The sequence below is a fragment of the Zonotrichia leucophrys genome, chromosome 4A, assembly GCF_028769735.1.
Source record: "Zonotrichia leucophrys gambelii isolate GWCS_2022_RI chromosome 4A, RI_Zleu_2.0, whole genome shotgun sequence".
Lineage (NCBI taxonomy): Eukaryota > Metazoa > Chordata > Aves > Passeriformes > Passerellidae > Zonotrichia > Zonotrichia leucophrys.
Window position 1 is genome coordinate 12,579,337 of NC_088174.1, and position 20,368 is coordinate 12,599,704.

Genomic DNA, 20,368 nt, shown 5'->3' on the forward strand with positions numbered 1-20,368 from the left:
TTTTGATAGAGAAAAGCAGCACAGGAACGTGGGCCTAAGGATGCTGCTGCCAGCCCCTCTCAGGGAAGGAGCAGCTCATACAACACCAGGAGATTCATGTAATGCACTTTAAATAACCACAGAGTGAAAGAAAGGACAGGAAACAAGGACATGGCAGTGAAACAGCTCAGGTGCTGCCCATGGCGCTCCTGCCTCCCTCTCATTTCCAACCAGCACCTCTCAGGCCAGTCCCACAGCTCTGGGAGCTCCTGGATGAGCCCCATGCTGTGCCTACACCAACATGCTGGAGCACACCTTCATGGAGTGGAATTTTTACAGTTTTTAATCACCAGCCTGCAGTTAAAGCTGCCCTCCCTCAGTGGCAGGACATCCTTGCATGGGGAAGGAGGGCAGCTCTGCCCAGCCCCATCCCTCTGGTCAGCACAAGGCTTCGAGAGCTTCTCCTGGCTGCTCCTATCTGTGCAAAGAACAGCCCCATCTTCTCCCAGGGACAAAGGACAAGCTGAGGTATCTCTGCATGTACATTCCCCCTTCCCCTAGGAAGCCAAATGTCAGAATTACTTAGCATGGAGCACACCTAATTTATTTGGCTAATTTATTTTCAGCCAGCCAGGCTCCAGAAGCCCCCTGTCACAGACAAGAGCCTCATTGTACCACTGACTCTCTTGGCCCCTGGCTTGCTGAGAGCCCTCACTCACCCACCAAACACTGACCCCCAGCTCTTCCTGCTCAACACTGAAAATCCCACCACTGTTCTGTAGCACAAATTCCTCTTCAATACTGAAGTGGTTTTGAATGCACAACCATCCAAAGAATTTAACAATGAATAAAGAGTGATCATGATTTTGGGTTTTTTCACCCAAATTTGTATTGTTTTTTTTCCTACGACAAAAACAAAGAAGGTTGTGACCCACCAGCCAAAGTCCCCACTTGCCCCAAAACATGAAAGGCCCTGGAGCCACTCAGAAGTCATCACCTTGTCTCATTTTGAGAGGCATTTTACCTGAAGCATCCTCCTGGAACACAGCACGGCCTATGTTAGTACACAGGAAATTCAGAGCAAACAACAAAGTCACTTAGGACCCTTCAAGCGAGAGCCACTTACTCTCCTTCTCCACTATCCATTGATAAGGATGCCCAGCTCCTCACCTGCAAATAAGGCGGGGTGGCTGCTCACCCAAAGGTGTGAAGACACATTCCTTGAGAGCTGCCTCCAGAGCCCTGCCACACAGGAAATTATATACAAACACACTCTGTTATGAAGACGCAAACAAGGCAGCCATAAAAAAAAAAAAAAAACACAAAAAAACAAAAAAAAAAACCAAACCAAACCAAACCAAACCAAAACAAAAAAGAAAACTCTTGGTTTAATCAGAATTGTCTTTCTGCTGCAGGAATCCAGTGGCTATGTGACCTTGCTTTCATTAAAGAGTCCCTGGAAATGCAGATGCACCTCCTGTAAACGTCAGTGAAATTCCTCTTGAGGACTTAACTGTCCTCAGATCTGCATCTTGCCCAAGACAGAAAGCGTGTGTGGCAGTGGCATGGGGGAAATGTACAACAATTAGCTTTAAAAATGTACCATTCCGGCTATTGTTTCAGTGGCCTGTCCCTGGGGATCCTCAGCATTGCTGTGTTATTGGTGATGCTAAATGGGGTTTTCAACAAAGCTGGTCTGAAGGCTTGTGAATGCCAAAACAGCATTTCAACCCATTAAACTTCACAGACGAAACAATTTCTTCTAAAAATAATCATCAGTTCTTCCCACCAGAAAAAATTAAAGTCTGGCCAATTCCTACTGTGCCAAGTTTTCAGGCAGGCCTGAATTTTATGGCTGAGCTTATTAAGCTCTGAAGAAAAGCAGGTTAATAATGGAAACAATCAACAGAGCCGAGTTATAGGTGAAGAGAAGCCACCCTACACAACAGGGCTGCCAGGAACTGCTGGCAAATACATTCCACCTAGCTAATCCTGAATTTTCCTGTTCAGACTAAAAGATGTCTTAGCTCCTGCTAACATCCCTGCCATTATGTTGATGCAAATCCAGTCACGAGGCAATTACCAGCCCAGCCAAGGGCCAGCCATTGTGGGGCTGACAATAGCTTGTCAGAGGAGAAACAAATACCTTCAAACTTCTCCAAGATTTTAAGTCTCATTAGTATAAATCAGTTACCCAATTAATGAGGGGTTTAGCATATTGATTTGCATGGGATTACACAAATTAATGGCGCCCATAGAGGGAGACAGTGTGGCAGGACAGCTGGGGAGATGAGCAGCTCTGCAGGGAATTGTACTGGTGCAATACATCAATGAGGGGCACAGGCACCCCAGATCTTGTGATAGGTATGAAGCTCCTCCCACTCAGCTCCTGTGAAACCATCAGGGATACAGACATTACCTGGCTGCTGAAATGAATCGCAGACTCATTAAGACTGGGAAAGACTTCTAAGAATATTAAATCCAATCCTTAACCTAGGAATGCCAGTTCAACCACTAAACCATATCAACAAGTGGAGCAGATTTGTTCATGCAAGTAAAAGCTGGTTTTAAATTCAAAACTTTTGTTTTAGCAGTTGCAGGAATCTCTGGCTGGTGATGGGTGGAGATGGCTTGCAAGGGAGGCCACCAAGGTCCATGGGTGAGATGCATTCCCACTCTGCTCCAGCTGGGACACAGGGAATGCATAAAAGGAACCACCACAAAGAGCAAAGGGCAACAAGGAACCACGGGGCCAAATTGCAGTGAGCAGGTTAACAGACAAAAGGGTCTCCTTTTGGTCAAGGCAGAGCAGATCCAGGGAGGAAAAACATCCCCAGCAGTTATTTACCCAACAGCACAGGGAGAGTAACAGAGGAAGGCAACACCACACCAGGACTTCCCATCGGCATCTACCAAAACGTTCCTGGTTCAGCAAAAGCCTCTTTGCCACAGCTGCTGCTCCTCCTGCACCCAGCTGGCTGCTCAGCTGTGCCAGGCTGTCCAGCCCCTGGGATCAGGAAGGGACAGTTCTCCCAAAGCAGAGGGACAAAGGGACTGGCCGTGCCCAGGATGCCTCCCCTTCCTCCAGGGCTGGCAGCCCCTCCTTGCTCCAACAGTTATAAAAGGGCTCTCAATCCATGTAATCCATTAGATACAAATTACAGCAATTTGAGCACACTTAACCTAGCATTACAGCAAGCCCATAAAGAGCTGTGTCTTCCCAGGCAATTTACACTGCTACAAGCAATCAAACAAACCACAGCAGAGGATTAAGCAACAAGAAAAGCAAACCAAACCCAGAAAATCTGATTCCTGAAACAGCATTATCAAGAAATTATTACTAGGGTTAGTTCACACTCAGGTGGTCTAAAACCATCACTTTTGCATAATCTCTAACCAACCCGTGTCTTCCAAATATCTTAAACCATTAAATCCCAGCTATTTGAGAGATGCCAAGAAGCACAGAACACTTCACCATTTGGCATCAGGATTGCAGTGTTTCTGCATCAATTTTCTCCCCATTCTACACATTTTACATTTATTTTTAAATTACCACCAGTCCTAGAGAACATTCTGAGGAACACAAGCAGCAGAGATCAGGCAATCCTCCTGCCAGGCTGGCCACAACTGCAGTGTTGGTTTATGAACCATTGCAGGCAGGTGTCCCCTGGCCATCACATCTGGCAGAGACACTGCAGCTATCCCAGTTGAGCTTACATGGAAAAAGAAAGCCATCAACATTAAAAAAAAATGAAAGCACAAGTAGTTTTCCTTCTATAAGTAGATGGGTTTATCCAGGCTCTGATTTCCTGCAGCAGCAATGCCCACCAGCTTACACACACCCCCCAATCTTTGGTTCTCAGGGTCCCCAGGTGCTCCAGGCTTGTCGGCACTGGCCAGACCTGGGTGTCTGTCCCTCCAGGCTGTGGGGATGGGCCATGGGCTCCCCCAGGGACAAGAGAAAATGCTGTGGGGTTTTGTGCTGCAAGTGAGGGGCACAAGCAGCAGCTGCTGGTCTGGTTACACAGGCTGCACACAGGAGGGAAGAGGGTGACATTGTGAGAAAGGTGACAAACAGGGCTGGAAACCACTGTAGGACACATGGCTAGTAAAAGCATCCAAAGAGATAGAAGGGATTTTTATGCACCATTCTCTGAGGTTCCCAACACCAGATGCTATGATGAGGAAGGAGCCAGGACCAAACCAGAGGGCTGGCCTGGTCCAGCCAGACATCACAGCAATTACAGGATGGTGATGGAACAATTGCACCATCTGTTCAAGAAATGGCCACTGTTCTGAGAGGTTGCACTCTCCACAATGAATACATCACCTTGCCTGTGAGGACAAACCCAGCTTGGCTCAGCCAGGAGAAGAAGAGCAGGACCATGCCCTGGAGTATGGAGACTCCTCTTGTTGCTCTGGCCATTTGTCCTGACTTGGGGGGCACCAACACAACACAAAATGAGAAACTCTGATCACAGTCCCATTACAAGCTCTCCTTTTCCCCTCTCCACGTGTTACCTGTGAGGCCATTTCAGGACAGGCACTGAGCTGTTAAAACAGCTCCTATTAAGAGCTGGATCTTTTCATTCCAGTGCTTTGGGAGATGGCACCTCCCACGCTGCCAAGGACACCACCTTTCTGCTTCATTTTGCATTTGAAGTGCACTTACCGGCTCCATTAACTTTAATAATTAATTCTATACATGGAAATTTTTCTTTAAATCATGCTCATAATGGCACTGGTTATATATGGAAAAAAAAAATCTGGAAGAGGGGAACACATGCCTTCCCTGAAGTGAGCAGCATGTCTCATCCCTACCCGTATGGTTTAGTTTACAGGCTCATGTCAGAGAGCCAACTTCACACACAAACACAAACTAAAAGCAGGAACACAACTTTTGATCATCCTACATTGATGTTTACTCTTGTTTCCTGCAGCCCCAGGTGACAAATCTGTCCTTTATATACTGGAAGTCTCTTGTGCTATTAACAAAATCAACTGGACACGCTTAAAATTGACAGGAGGTCTTTGCATTGGTGGCTTGTACCAAACTAAGGAATAATAATTAGTGAGCAAATTGTTGTAAAATGATAAATATAAATTCAGAAGTGTTTTTGTTTTCTGAGCAGAAATGCTCAAACCCAGGAGAATTTACAAGCAACTTTCTTACACATGAACACTTAGGCCAAGAAGGGAGATGCTGGAGCAGGCAGCAGCTCCGAACATAAGGGCTTTTGTTCCACCAATCTCAGAGCTCTGAAGAAGTTTTATTTTATTTTTTTTCTTCATTTAACTCTGCTGGCCTGCCAGCTGGGTATGAGCCAGAAGGGTTATCCAGTCAGACCCTACTGCGATATATTTACAATGGTAGTGCATCTAAGGTTTGTTTATTTCGGGATTAAAATTCAAATGGCTAGAACCATTTAAATAATTAAAGGGCAATCAGAAAATGCCATGAAACCAAACAAATCAGGAAAAGTCATGGAAACCATCAGCAATATTTAATTCAGAAATTCTCTTTGTTAGGGAACTTTGCTGAAAGAAAACAGCTGGATGTAGTTCAACCCTCTAAATTAAAAACAATCTAACAAGGTCTATAGGGATAACTCTTTCAGCTACATATTGGAGACCAGATTCACTTCTACCAAGTAAAAGCAATAGCACTCAAAGCTAGAAAGGAAATTCCTCAGAACTGAGGTAGTTTCTAAGTATCAGCACATTTTCCAATTCCTCGCAAGGCAACTTAGCTATTTACAATCCATTTTTTCCCACACATAAATTTATAATTTTTTTCAATTTTATGGTTCCATGATTTATTTTCTAAAGAAAAATAATCTAACCAGAATATCCCTAACTCTACTAACATCATGTTTTAATAAATAACTGGCTACTTCTGGTAAAATTAAGCCTCCAGGATTATTTATACCAGCCAAGAATACTTTGTCTTTATAGCTTTGCAGAAATTTGGTGTGAAAATAAAGTTGAGTATAATGCTGACCCTGAGCTAACAAGTAATTAATGCTTCAATATAAAAATAGAAAATTATCCTTTATGACACAAAGGTGGAATAGAGCAAACCTTTTCTCTCAGAATTGCTTTCCTGCCCAGATCCAGGCATCCAGCCAGACCTAAAGGCTATCCAAAGCAGGAAGAGACGTGCAGAATAATTTTGAGTCTTTCCAAAGACGTTGCTTTTGCTAAACTCTTTTAAAAATTACTTCATCTCTTTTCTTAAAAATATACATTTCTTTTATTCGTGAGTTGCTGTTCACCACAACATCGTTCCAACAGCACAAGGAGAGAGAGGAAGCTGTCTCAGGTAGTGCCAGAGGTGCTGGGCATCAGATCCCAGGAGACCAAACACACCCAAAATGAGGCATCTTCAGCCCTGCCAGCTCCTGCTTCCATGTACCTGCAACAGTGCCTGCTCCTTCTCTTTTGCCCCCATCAGAGAGGAAACAAAACTCTTGCAAAAACAAACCCAATCCCTCCCCACCTGCCCTCCCACACAGGATTCCTTGGAACCAGAACTGAGAGTGTTAAAAAATCAATCCAGCATTCAGCTAACAAACGTGCAGACAAGACACATGTTGGCATTTGGAGCTGTGAGACCACAAGTTGTTTCCAACTGAACAAGTTTAATGCCTCGTTCCCTCGGGGATGCACGTTGGGAACTGACCCACAGGAGTTACAGCTGATTGCAAGGATCCCGGGGAGCAAAGGACAGCTCTTCTCAGTGTCTGCAGAATGGGAATTCTCTGTAGTCCCTTCCAATTGAACCAAACCTCCTGCAAAGCAAGCACAACCTGCTCCTGGCATGGATGCCCTAAGCAAACGAGGCCCTTGGCACGATGACCAGTTCTGCCTTCACCTTCTGTTTTACCGCATAATAAAGACAAATGACTTCCACTTCTCTCCAGATAAGGCAACTAACATAATGTGGATAAATGGGAAGTTAACTACATGAAACATTTTCTGCTTGTTGGGCAATTATTTTTTCCTCATAAGATAACATGATAAATAAAACCTGCTTCTGTACAGATATTTCTCATTTCAGAAACACATACTTGTTACAGGCCAAGAGAAGACCCTGGGGTTTTTGTTTTCGTAAGAAATACAGTAAAAGAAAAAAAAAGTGATAAAGACACAAATGCAGAGCTAACTACAGGCTTGTATATACATTTTTGTTATCCACCTCTAACATGGATTCTTGGTGAACGGGATAGACTGGTACTTCCCATTCCTGTTATTCCCAGGATAGCAAGGGAAAAAAAATAAATCAGTATCTTAAAACCAGTGGCAACATAGTAAAAACTGTACACTGTTGTCCATTAACTTAAAAAGCAAAGTCTCTAGATGGTATAAAAGTGAAAGCAGGTGCCTTCTACCTTTGATAATAAAAGTCTTTTCCCCTCCCCCTATGCTGCACAATTATCTCCATTGTCTTTGCATGGCCAAGAACAAAAGGCTAAGGAGCAAGGCTGCTTGTGATAGACCACTTCTGGTGGCAGCAGCAGAAGTGTTCACGGTCTTGTCGCTCTTGTTGGAGCTGCCGGTGACCTCGGTGGCGTTGAACTCGAACTCGGGGGAGCACTGCTGGAGCTCGCAGCCGCTGCCGCTCTCCTCGCCGCTGCTCTCCTCACCTGGGGAAACAAACACGCCTGATGAGCTCCTCTGCTGTGCTGCTCTGCTGCCTGCACAAGGCAGCAGGGGCAAAAGGAAAGTGTGGCTGTTCTGGTGTTTATGAGAGGTAAGCGTGGGTCACCTGGTTAATGTGATTTTTGTGTGCAGTCATCAAGGCTGGGCAATGGGTGCAGCCCAGAAAGTCAATCACATCCTGGGCTGCACCCAAAGCACTGTGAGCAGCAGGTCAAGGAGGGGATTCACCCCCTTGACCGCACTCATGAGACCCCACATGGAATTCTGCATCCAGCGCTGGGGCCCCCAGAATAGGAAGGGTCTCCTGGAGGGAGTCCAGAGGAAGACACAGAAATACTCAGAAATACCTTTTCTATGAGGACAGACTGAGAGAGCTGGGATTGTTGCATTAAGACAAGGGGTAATGGTTTTAAACTAAAAGAAAGTAGATTTAGATTTGATATAAGGATGAAATGGTTTTGTGATCAGGGTGGTGAAACACTGTGGCACAGGCTGCTCAGAGAGGTGGTAGGTTCCCCATCTCTGGAAAGACTCAAAGTCAGGCTGTGGTTGGATGGGGCTCTGAGCAGCCTGATGTAGTAAATGATGTCCCAGCTCATTGCAGGGTGATGCAATGATGACCTTTAAAGGTCCCTTCTAACCCAAACCACTCTATGGCTTTGTGGGAGCACCCCTCCTCACACAGCCTGTCAGTGAGTCCAGTTTCCACCCTCCTCACTAACACGCTTACCCACAGCTGAAGCTTAACCAGTTACCCGTGCTAGCATGAAATCCAATTAAAAGGGAAGGAAGGAAGCAAAAGGCAAACAAGAGCAAACGTACTTATGTCAATGAAGTCAACGTCGTTGCCGCTGTAGGCATTCTTCAGCTTGTTGGTCATCACCCGCAGGGCCATGATCTGCCGGCGAATCACCATGTCTGGCTTGGTAATGTCCACCTCAACCTCTGGGTTATTCACCTGACTTGCTAAACCATTTCCAGTCACTGCAAAGTCGTACCTGAAAGGAAACCATTCCTGTTGGTACCAGAGGTGCAGCATGGCAGGGTCCCAATGACAGCATGGGAACTCTGCAGTGCCATCCCTGATTCCAGCTGGGGTGACGTTCTGAGCCGAACAGCATCTTGCCACATGCTACACCTCACACAGCCCTTCTTGCCCCATCTCCCCTCCCTGCAATGTCTGCAGCATGTGGAATGAAGCACTCTTTTCATTTACACTGTGCCACATGGGCAGGGGAATGACAATTTTCTCCCCAGCTTGAAAAAGAAAGGAAGATCTGGGGTTTATATTAATAGTGGCTTTCAACAGCATAAATCAGCTCCCTGCAGGCTGCAGAGCAATACAAGGTGCTGAGATGCCTTGATGCCAGTTAGATGACACTTTTGAGAACACAACCTCAAAGACCATAGTTATCCCACAGAAACCTACAGTAATTGTTGGAGCTAAGAGTGTCATTCTGACTTTAAGTAATGGACCTTAACCATCAAGCTGGGATATTAAATGTGTGCTTCTCACCATGCAGACATGAGATGCAATTTTCCTAATAACCCCAGCAGGAGAAACATCTGTGATGCCGAAGATGAGATCCTGCAGCCTCATTCATCAGGGAAGGGGAGAGCCAAGATGCTCAGCTCCAGAAGGTGTACATGCTCAGGTCTGAACACTTGTACAGCCTCCTGGTTTAAAAGAGAGGCTGAGCAACAAAACCCAACAGAATACATTTCTTGACACAGGTATTTGGAGTATCATCTTATACAGCAGGGATAGGACATTCCCCTTTCCTCCAATTACCTGACTTGCTAAAAAGATCAGTTTAACAGAAGAAAACATGGCTTAGTTGTGATGTTTTCTCTCTCACAAGAGAGAGAAAAGTCTTTAGCACAGTCTACTGATCCTGGACACCAGGATATTATCATACTCTGAAAAGCATGCTCAAACCCTGTCCTATATATGGGAGTGACAATGACAATGATAATTGGTGGTGTCAGTTTTGTTATTATTTGTCATCAATATTATATGTTTCAAACAAGTCTGAGACCAAAGTGTGGAAGACTACCAAACTTCTGCCTTACTGGAGTCATGGAGAAAATAGTAAAGCAAATTATCCTGCCCAACCCAAGAAGATATCCAGCCTGCCCTGTCTCCTTGCCAAGGGCTGCCAAATCTCCATCTCCCCTCAACACTGGTGCCCCTGCACACACTGGGGGTATCTGCTATGAAAAGCCCATGGAGGCTGCTGATAAACAAGATTTCAGGAGGCAGAGCCACTTCTTGTCACATACACCCAAAACATTGCCCTAGCAAAGTCTGGCAGAGTTTTAGGCACACACAAAACAGTGCAAAAGTTATGAGGTCTGGCTTAGAGCTGTGTCCCAAAACTACCAAGGGCAGAACCTGCTTTTACTTAGAAAAACTGCTGGAAAACCCCAGACAACTGCTTTTTTGCCTTTTTTTTTTAATGGAACATCTTGGATTGTGCTTATTTCCTCAGTAAGCAAACAGAAAAAAAAGGAGAAACTTTTATTTCCAAAATAAAAGTTAAACAGTTACATAAACCATATGACAGAAAAACGCTGGCTTACTCATGTGTTGGCAATTTCTTCCTTACAAGCAAAAAAAAATACAAGAGTTTTGTAACTCTTTTTTCCATAGAAAGTGTGAATGAAACCACTGGCCCCCTTGTGCCACTGACCTCAGTAGTGGAGAAGGTCTCCACCCTCCATCACCCCTGCCCTTGCTCAACAAAGAAACCAGTTCCTGGTGCAAACACCAACTGGGAGCACTGGGGCAACAGCACAGTCAGACAACACAAGCACCTCTGCTCTGTGGCAGGGATACAGATTTTGTACAGATAATCTCCCCAATTCCATGAACAACTAGTAAGGGGCTTCAGTCCAAGGAGAGATGACCTATTTGGGTATCCACACTCTCCTCTAAAAGAAACTCCCATGTAGAGCTTGTAACTTTGGTGCTACATTCCAGCTCTCCCATCTACAAAAACAAAAGGGGTAATGGCAGCAGCCTGTCTTGGGTGAGGTGGGATCCCTCCTGTAGGAGAAAAGGGCTCAGGGAGAGGGATCAGGACACAGGGAAAGTCTGGGGTGAGAGGGAAAGGGTTAACCAGGGGCAGCAGCATCAGCAAACCTGCTCTTGGCGCTTCCATTCCAGCATTCATTCTCATTGACAGTGCCTACAGACATCTTTTCATCATTGCAAATGTTGCCAGGGAGAGATGACCAAAATTTTTTGGCTTGTTTCAGCTTCTCTTTCACATCAGTAACCTATTAAATAAAATAAAAAAAGGAACACAAGACATAATCCAGAATACCAAACACTCAGTAAAAGTGAAGTTGAGAAGGTTTTTTTCATCACAAGAGACATGTACAGGCCAGATCTTCAGGCTGTGAGTTTTGATGGTTGATTTACTTTTTTAATACAAAATTAAACACTGCTCCTCAAACACATATTATTCATAAGCCAAGCTTTTAACACAGGCACTTCTCTGACATAGAAGCGCTGAGGTAATTAATGTCTAGAGCTATGGGCAGATTACACCCCTCAGAGAGTTTTAAGACAGCCAAGGAATATTAAGAAAGCCTATCAATTAAAAATGGTGAATTACACACTGTGTACCCGAGAATGGAGCCCCTGTGTGGCACCAGCAGGAGCAGGCACTCACCAGCCGGTCCAGGCTCGTGCCAGCAGCTGTTGTGGGTCGCTCCTCTGGGTTGTAGGGTCGGAAACGAGCAGTGAAACCACCTTCAGAGACAGAGCGAGCAGTCCGGCCTTGGGCAAGTGTCTTTGGCTGGCCACATCCCTGGAAAACCTGTGTGAGAGAAGGAAAGGATTTTATGAAGTAAGAGGTCACAAGAGCCTCGCTTTCCCAGGCTTCAGTGCAGCCCCCGCCCAAAATAACACTTTAGCTTTATATATACTTGAAAGGGCATCCAAGAAAAAACATATTGACAAGAATAGGGAAATAAAACACATTAAATAAAAAAATCCCAAGTGTCCTCTTGGCCCATTTACCTTCTGAGACACCTGCATGCTGTTCTCCTGCATGTTCATGATCGCATCTGAAATTTTCACATCGATGGGGTCCATGACTGACTCAATGTTGAAAGGTCCCTCCAGCCTCTCTGCTACCAGCAGCATCGAATCTAACATAGAGAGAGAAAACCAAAGGTTTGTAATGGAGGAGGATCTACCACACAGACAGAAAAACAAAGGCTTTAATGGAGGAGCTTCAGGAATAAGAGTTAAGAAGGATAACAGTTGGAGCACATGGACACTGACCACTGCAGTGTCACCTCTGACCAGCACACATCTCCAGGAAACATTTTGCTCAGTTCCCAGAGCCTACACCTTCACCAGCTTGTAGAAGCTGCCAGCACCAAACCACAGGCTCATGTACATCAAAAGCCATCACAGCCTGCCAACAGCAGCCTGTAATCAGCTCCTCCCATCAGAACAAGCATTACTAACACTCTCCTTTCCATGCTGGTTTATTAAAGGTTGCCTTGTGTCATTTGTTTTTCAAGACTGCTTTCAAAGCCATCAGCTTCCTCATGCTGGTCTTGAGCACAAGGCACCAACATGCAAGGGTCCAAGATAATCCTTGATACCATCTTTCCCTTTTGGAGAGCTACAGGCTTTTTCCTGCCTGGGGAAGCCAAGGGATTGCAACTCCTAGCACCACATGGACAATCTGCACAAGGGAGGGAGTCTGTGTGAGAGCAGGGTGAATGCTGTGCACTCATGATGTATTTGGCACATCTCTAAGCAAGGGGAGATGGAAAGTCTCTGAGCCAACACCAGGTCACTCCTCCTGTGCCGACCTGCACGTCCTCATCAAATGCATCATTAAACACGGCAGCTACTGGATCCTCCACTACTTCCTCTGGGAAATTATTACAGCCATTAAGGCTTTCCCCCTGCACTGCATTTAAGCCCTCTCTCTGGTTCTCCTCTTCAAGGTTCTCCAGGAGTACACCTGGCACTGAGCTCATCTCTTTTCACCTATCACAACCTTAATTTACTGTTAGCTTTCACTGCAGTCCCTCAACCCCAAAACATTTGCTGATCTCCTCTCCTGCATCACTTCATGATGCTCTGCCACAAACTCATGCTTTTTCCAGTTGCATCCAATTTTTCCTAGCCTGAGTGACAAGGACAGAACAGCCCCTCTGGCCCCAAGGAGCTCCTCCCTGCTCCTAAGATATGCCTGGTTCCTTCCATTAACGAGAAATGGGCGTTCCACACTCAGTCTATTCATCTTGCTCATGACATTCATCCTCCTCCTAAGTGCAGAAGGTATTTTGCACAAAAAGAAAACTTCTGTGGACTCTGGCTATCTGTTAAATCCCTATAAAGAAACTCTACATGCTGAACAATTTAGTAATAGCTCTGCCTGAGTGCCCAAGTCATGTTAAATAAATTACCTTAAAAAAAGATGAAAAATATAAAACAAAGATATTTGAGTATGTAAAGTTATTATCATTATCATTAAAAACAATAAAACACAATAATTATAATAATAATCTAACACTATAACCCCCAATATGAATTGCAGATGACTTCCTAGTCTGTAAATTCACTTTTTGAAGAAAACTCAATATTATAAAGATTTGCTGTGTCAGTTAAAGGACTATCATTTAATTAAGCCCCTCTCACTCACTCAGCTCCACCAAGGTGTGGGTGTTTAGGGAGTGAGCTCCAGAGGAGCTGGTGGCCCCAGGAAAGGCACTCACTCTGCAGGCACACACCACCAGCATCAGTGACAGAACTCTTGCAGGGCATGGCTGGAATTTCACCATCAGGGACTACAAACAGGTCTGAACGAAATGCATTAAAAAAAAAAAAAAGAAAATAAAAAAGAAAAAAAAAAGGAAAAAAAAAAGGAAAAAAGAAGGAGACGGTAATAACAAATGAAACAAAGAGTCTTAGACTGTATTGTGGTGGGCTCCAATAAAGTGATGCTTCAAATCTCTGAGTAATGACTGCTAGCATGAATATACCATTGTGCCGGAGGAGAGAAAAATGCTTTTGATGTGCTACCAAATGGAGACTTTTGTAAACAAGTGGAGCACAACTTAAATGTGTTCATCATTGTCAAAGCTTTTGGGGTTTTTCACGCGCATAAAGAACATCCCAGCACAGTGTGCAGGAAGCCGCTCATTTCAAATAAAAATATTATGAGTAGACAGATAATAAAACCCACAAAATGCACAGGTTTGTTTTTTTTTTTTTTTAAAAAAAAAAAAAAAGAGAAATCATTCCATTTTGTAACTAAATTCTCTGAGTGGCCAGGAAAGGCCACAGATCAATAAAGTGTTTGTGAAAGACTGAAAGGAAACATAAACCCCAATTCTTCTGGCTGTTTGGCATCTTTGTAAACTGTGAGCCGGGCAGGCCATCCACAAGACCATGGGAATGTAGAGCGAATTGGGCCCTTTGTTAGCAGGGGTGCCATGGCGTTCCATGTATCACAGCCCAGGAATGCAGCCTCTGCTTTGACTGCCCAGAGAGAAAATGCATTCGGCCTCCAGCAGAGCTGCCAAAGCTGGCGAGAAAAGATAAGGAAAGGAGTAATTGGAGTTGGGATTGATACTGGCAAGGAACACTAAACGAAATAAACTTTCATTAGAAAGGGGTGGGGACGAGCAAGAGCTGAGAGTGGGGGGGCTCTGCCTCATCCACAGTTTTGATTTTGGAGGCATCCTGCAAACTTTTACCTCCCAGCAGGAGCTGGCTGGTGTCCCCAGAGCGGTGGTGGCCAGCAGTGGTTCCCTGTGCAGCCCCCAGTGACGCTGCCAAGGCTGGCTGGGGTTCAGGGCACTGCCAGCACCGCTGCCCGCAGGAGGGGAGGATCCTGCCCCAGCCCCAGGAGCCAACCTTCCCCCAGAAAAAGATTCTCCATTACGGGGAGCAGACAGGGGTTGACTACAAACAGCAATTATTTGTCCCAGCTCTCGAGCAAAGTAAATGATATTTATAAGCCGCGGTGAGATGGCTCAGCTTTGCTTCACCAAAATCCCCAACTCTGGCAGAGCGAAAAATGTATCCCAGCCATGTATTACAAACACACAGCACGACAAAGACTGTCTCTCCTGCCTGTGATGGGGAGATAGAAGTGGATTTAGGTGAAAAAAAAACCCAACCAAGACACACCATCTAGCACCATCCCTTAAAGACCCTTTTCCTCTTGCATACATTTGTCCTTGCTACTGGCATTGAGACAATCCCTGGCAACAAAGCACCTCGCTCTCATGAAGGAAAGCAATTCTTTCTCATTGTGCCACCAATAATCAGAAACCCACATCTTCAGCCTCACTGTCTGACTTGAAGAACAAAAGGCAGTTTTCAGTCTTAACCCCAAGATCTGATTTAAAAGGGGAAGGAAGGAGGGGGAAGACCTTGACCATTCATTAACAACAATCTTTTTTTTTTTTTTTTTTAGCGGGGTGGGGGAAAAATTCTTTGCACACAAAGTAGTACTCCAGATATGTATATGGAGCCTGAATTCGACATCTTTGAGCAGAGTAAACCTTTGTGGAGAAAAAAAAAATCATGAAAAGGCACTGGAGATTAACACTGTTCATTCAGGAAGGCTCCAACCCCCCAACAGCCTGTTTGAAACAAAGTATACCCCTGTCTAATTGGTGTACAATTGTGTCAGGAATAGAGGGAGAAATAATTTAGATAGTTAAAGGGGAGAAAAGAGTACAATTCGGTCATTATTTCATACTCCTTAGCTTTAAATGGTACTTTGGAGAAATAAGGAATTACAAAGTCTTCTTGTCTCAAAAAAACCTACAAACTTTACATCCCAGCTTTACATAATTGACTTACTTATAGACCCACTTGCACACACAAATGCGTATTTCACATTCATACAGACTTGCTGCACTTGCTACAAGTTATCTGATTTAACTATTTTTAAATTGATTTGATAGGTTCAAAATCTGCTTTTGACTTGTAATAAATCATTCCCATAACTTGACACTTAAACCCACAAGGCAAAATCTCATTGAGACCATGGAGGTGGGATTTTGTGAGGTGGTTTGGGGGAAATTTTTTGGGGCATTATTTCTTTAATTATTTAAACTTTTAAACGCATACACAAGACATTTGTGGCATATGCCCTGCCCTAAACATCAGATATATTTAATTTAATTTGTCTCAAGTGGCAAACTGAGAGAGAAACCAAAGTCTGGAACTTAACCAGCACCTGTTCATTTATTAAATTGTCTAAAGAAAGCACAGCTTAAGTTTTCTGTATCTGTACTCCACTGCAACCATCAATGAAGAATGCAGAAACCAAGCAAATACTGCCAATAAATGTAACAAAGCTTAATACCACACTTAAGTAATGAGTGGGCAAGAAGCCCTTTGGGGAGGAATCACTGCAAGAAGCAAGCTTTGCTTCCAACCTGGAATCACATGTATTTATTTTGTCTTGTTTAATAATCTTAATTATTGTATGCAGTCCCTGATCAGTCTCGTGTGACAGGGCTCGCCGGCTTCCCCCGAGGCTCGTTTTTAGCTGCATACCACCTACAGCAATTAGCTGCTTGTGCTTTTGTCTGTTTTCTGGCATTATGCCCTTCCCTTTCATGGGATTCTTCTTTTCTACTTGGACTAGATGTTTGCAAGTCTCCTGGCTTTGAGCTATTTCAGCAACAATTGTAGTTGAAATACTTAATATTCTCATGAGAAAGACGGCTGAGAGGACTGGGGGCTGGGGTGTCAGCCTCCCAGAGAATGACTTGGAAACCCAACTTAGTGTCACATTTAGCTCCCTATATGGAATACACACACACAAAAATGCCCTCTGAAAATAACACCCTGCACACATTCAGTTGGCATGGGCAGCAAAGTGAAAATCCAGTGCACAAAACAGAGGAAAACAAATTCTAAGACATAAATGGAGCCTGAAATGTCAGCTAGCAGCAATTTTTTTTTTTTTAATCCTGCAACTTAGTGAAATATTTTCTTTCTAACTTTCTTTTTTTGCCATGAGTGGAATGGAAGAGCACCACAGCCCTTTCAGTAGCAGCAGATACTTTACATGTGCACTTCATCACACATTAACTAGAGGGAAGCGACTGCTCCCAAAGGATGCTCAATCACAGATAAATCAAACCTCCTAGAAAAGCAGCACAAATGAAAACATTTAACATTATCTATTGCCTGTGCCCCAAAATGTGATGCACTGCCAATTCTGACAAGCCTTGACCCAAGGTAGAATTTAACATTTCAGTCTAAATTTTATGTACTGAATGATAGATACTGTGTGTAAGCACAGAAGAGAAATAACAAGCAGGATGAAGAGGATGGCAAAAGCACTAGCACAGTTTCATACAAGACCTGCTGACATTGCAAAAGGATGGTGGCCAAGCACCAAATGAGCTGTTTAAAAACAGATTCAGACATGTCCCATTCAATTTTTTAGTGTAAAATCCAGGCCTACAGCTTTTCCCAAAGCTCTTCATGGCTGGCAAGGAGACTCCCAGGCTGCTGAAGGAGAAAACTGACTTCAGGAAGGACAGCTATATGGTGACAACAAGGTGTAAGTAGCATAGAAAAACCAGCTTGCACACATGCTTGATCCAGCAAGAAGAAACATTCTGAGCCTACAAGCCCACGCCACTTCCATCCTCCTAAAGCTTGCTGCAACAAAAGTCACTGGCACAACATTCTCATTTATTTGGAGGTTAATGTGAATGGCAAAAGGTGTGCTGTGCTCAGAGGTGTGGAAGGAAAAGATACCCATCACAGATACCTGAAAAACCTGCTACAGCTCAGCACAGCCACTCACAATGCTATTCAGGTGAGAGACACACTACCAGTGCAGTTTTAACCCATACTGCCTTACCCATAAAGATATTCCACTCGGCATCCAAGTCCCCTTGGTTGGCCAAGCAGCCTCTCATGACATTGAAGCAGTAGTTGTAGCAGGGCTTCACTGACACCAGGCCCCGGCAGTGTGGGCAGTACATCATTTTCAGCAGCGCCCGCGTTCCCTGCGGCGTGGGGTTCACCTTTACCAGAGAAAAAAGAACAAGAAAATTAGCCCTCAGTCACTAAAGCAAGAAATCCCAAGGTTCATGGGATGGAGCTGTGCAGAAGAGATACAGTGGGGTCAGGCATTGTGGCTGGTCCCTGCTTATGTGCTCCAGAGATCTGGGGAACAGATGAAGGCGTCTGGCTCACCTCCTTGGGTGTATGTGTCTTTCCAGGGGACACAGACAGCCCCCATCTCTGCAAAACATTATTTGCACCATGTAGGACACCCTGTATGATGTGGGACCCCTCCCAGGGCTGCACAGACAGGCACTCCAAGGGGACAGGCAGCACTCTGGCTCAGGGAAGGCAGCAAAATGCACCCAAATCAAAAGATGTCACACAAAGCTGCACTCTCTGAGCCCTGCTGCAAACACATGCTGAAGATGATGATGCTGGGATTTTTCAGGAAAAAGTGGGACATCAAGATGGGATGTCTGAACATGATCCCTGTACCAAACCCACCAGGAGCATGCCCTCCTCCTCAGCAGGGCTGTGGCTCTTCCTGGACAATCGCCCAGCAGGGCTCTCCAGTGCAGAGACCAGCTCCTTTATATCACATTCAAGTCCCTCAACACAGCATTTACATGACAGATACCCGGGTTCATTTACACTCAGCACTCATCACGCTCACTAACACCATTCCCCACACCCCAAGGAGGTGGCAGCTACAACCCTGCAGCTGAGGACAAGCTGGAAGGACCCTCAAAGCCACGGTGCAGCCGCTGGGCGTGCGAGTGGAGCTGTCTGCAGCAGGCACGTCACCCCTGAGCCCTCAGCAGGGCTGTTTTCCAAAGTGACTCATGATCATTCATGTTTGATTCACCCTCTGGCCCAGCTTCAAAACATTCATTGAAACCATCTCCATCCAGCCAGTCCAAGGAGCATTAGCTCCATCCCGACCACATGGTGGGTCCATCTGAAGTGTTGAATGGAGAAGCTCCCTCAAGAGCAAGTTTAAGTGTTAATTAGCCACATATGAAAACAGAAAATTAAGATGCAATCAGAGATTCCCTGACAAAGCAGAAGTGGTGTCTGGTGTTTTAAACAATGCACCTGAGACTCCTTGTAAGGCATTTAGGGAAGTGCTCTAAAGAAGCTGTGATCCAAGACTGTGCTGGAGGAGACACACAACAACTCTGAGAAAGAGTAAAGTCCCTCAACACAAACAGCTGGAGATGTGGATGGCCTTCACATGCTGGAGGTCTGGGAACTAACTTCACAGCAGAGGACAATAGGACAAAGTGGAGATGAATGTACATGAGGAAGATCTGGTACCACACATATGCTGAGGACTTTACTATTGCCCACCTCAATGCAAGGACTATAGAGAAACTAAGCCCAATCTTCTGGTGCAAAACCTTGTTGACAGCCCACAAAACTAGGAGGCAACAGATTTTAACAAAAACAAACCAGAAAAGAAAAAGCATTACATAATCAAGCTGGCTTTGTTAATAACATCAGCAAAATTTTAAACCCTCTTTTCTTATGGAAAGAGATTACAGATAAAGATCTGCTGTGCTTCTGACAACTCAAACCCATGGTTTCTCTTCAGCAGGCAAGTGAACTGGTTAGAGACAGAAGGACAGTTTTCTGCAGTTGATGTAGCTCAGCACTGGATTTTGGCTGGCCAGCAATGTTCATCAGACAGCACTGCACCCTTCTTTTGTCCACAAAGAGCCTGTATGGCTGAGGAGAAGGAGAACCCATGTAGAAAGCTGTTTGTGGTGGCTGTGGAATCTGATTCAGATGCTCCAGAGCATATACACATTCTATATTTTATATATATATCTATATATATATTTGGAAGGCACAGTGGGAGCAGGAGCCCCAGCAGAAGGCTCCCTATTGGGACAGCATGGCTTTAAAGGAGAGCTGGATCAAATACTAAGAGCTTAAGCAACAGAAACCAGCTAAATCAGATGATTTATAGTTGGAAAACTGGAAACAGACAAATGTAAAGGTATCATCTGCTATCCAGATGGTGCAGTCCTTGCACAACAAAAAAGTGGCAGGGGGAACTAAATAACATCTCGCACCCAGAGACAAGAGCTCTGAAGGACGCTCAAGTTTAGCAGTTTAGTTGTTTCTCTGATAGAAATCCCTTCCTGGGTCACTTAGCAGGGAGTGACAGGACCTCCATGCTAAGTCCAGAAGCTTATCAGTTGATCCTGGCCATTCTAGCATTACTCACCCTCAAAGGAGTGCTCTGCATCCTCCTCGGGAAGAAAAATTAGGAAAATGTTGACAGCACGAGCCAGGTGCTAGAGCAGTGTGAAGTGGAATGAGGAGCAGGAGGATGCCCCAACCCTATTGTGGAAAGCTGCAGCTTTATGGAGGGATTGCATGGCAGCATGCTGCACAAAGCCCCCCACAGAGCCATGACCCAGGAGGCCCCTGCCCATCTTAGGTTCCCACCTCGTCCCACGAGCGCCGAGTGGCTGCAGCCCCGCAGCATCCCCTCTTTGATATTCCATAGGGGTTGATCTTTATGAATCCCAGCAGATGCAGGGGAAACTGAAGCTGCTTTCCTGCATTCCACAGCAGGCAATATGCAATGTGGTCACTTGGATCAGGTCCTTTGAGCAAAGATACAGGAATATTTTAAAGCTAGCGAGGTTTCGCTTCCTTCCCCGCATAGGTTTGAGTCCTGCACGGAGC

At 44.9% G+C, this 20,368-nt stretch overlaps 1 protein-coding gene across 3 annotated transcripts in view; it reads right to left on the reverse strand.

The window, feature by feature from the left end:
- Positions 1-7,060: 7,060 nt before the first annotated feature.
- The window catches only part of GPC4 (glypican 4), a 66,237-nt gene continuing 52,929 nt past the window's right edge, over positions 7,061-20,368 (reverse strand). For all 3 annotated transcript variants that reach the window (XM_064712584.1, XM_064712582.1, XM_064712583.1), the window contains exons 4-9: positions 17,520-17,685; positions 11,672-11,802; positions 11,322-11,468; positions 10,787-10,923; positions 8,464-8,639; positions 7,061-7,625 (exon numbers count right to left, since the gene is read on the reverse strand). In XM_064712584.1, the coding sequence (XP_064568654.1) occupies positions 7,414-7,625; positions 8,464-8,639; positions 10,787-10,923; positions 11,322-11,468; positions 11,672-11,802; positions 17,520-17,685 (969 nt within the window). In that variant the 3' untranslated portion in view covers positions 7,061-7,413. The remainder of the gene's footprint in view (positions 7,626-8,463; positions 8,640-10,786; positions 10,924-11,321; positions 11,469-11,671; positions 11,803-17,519; positions 17,686-20,368) is intronic.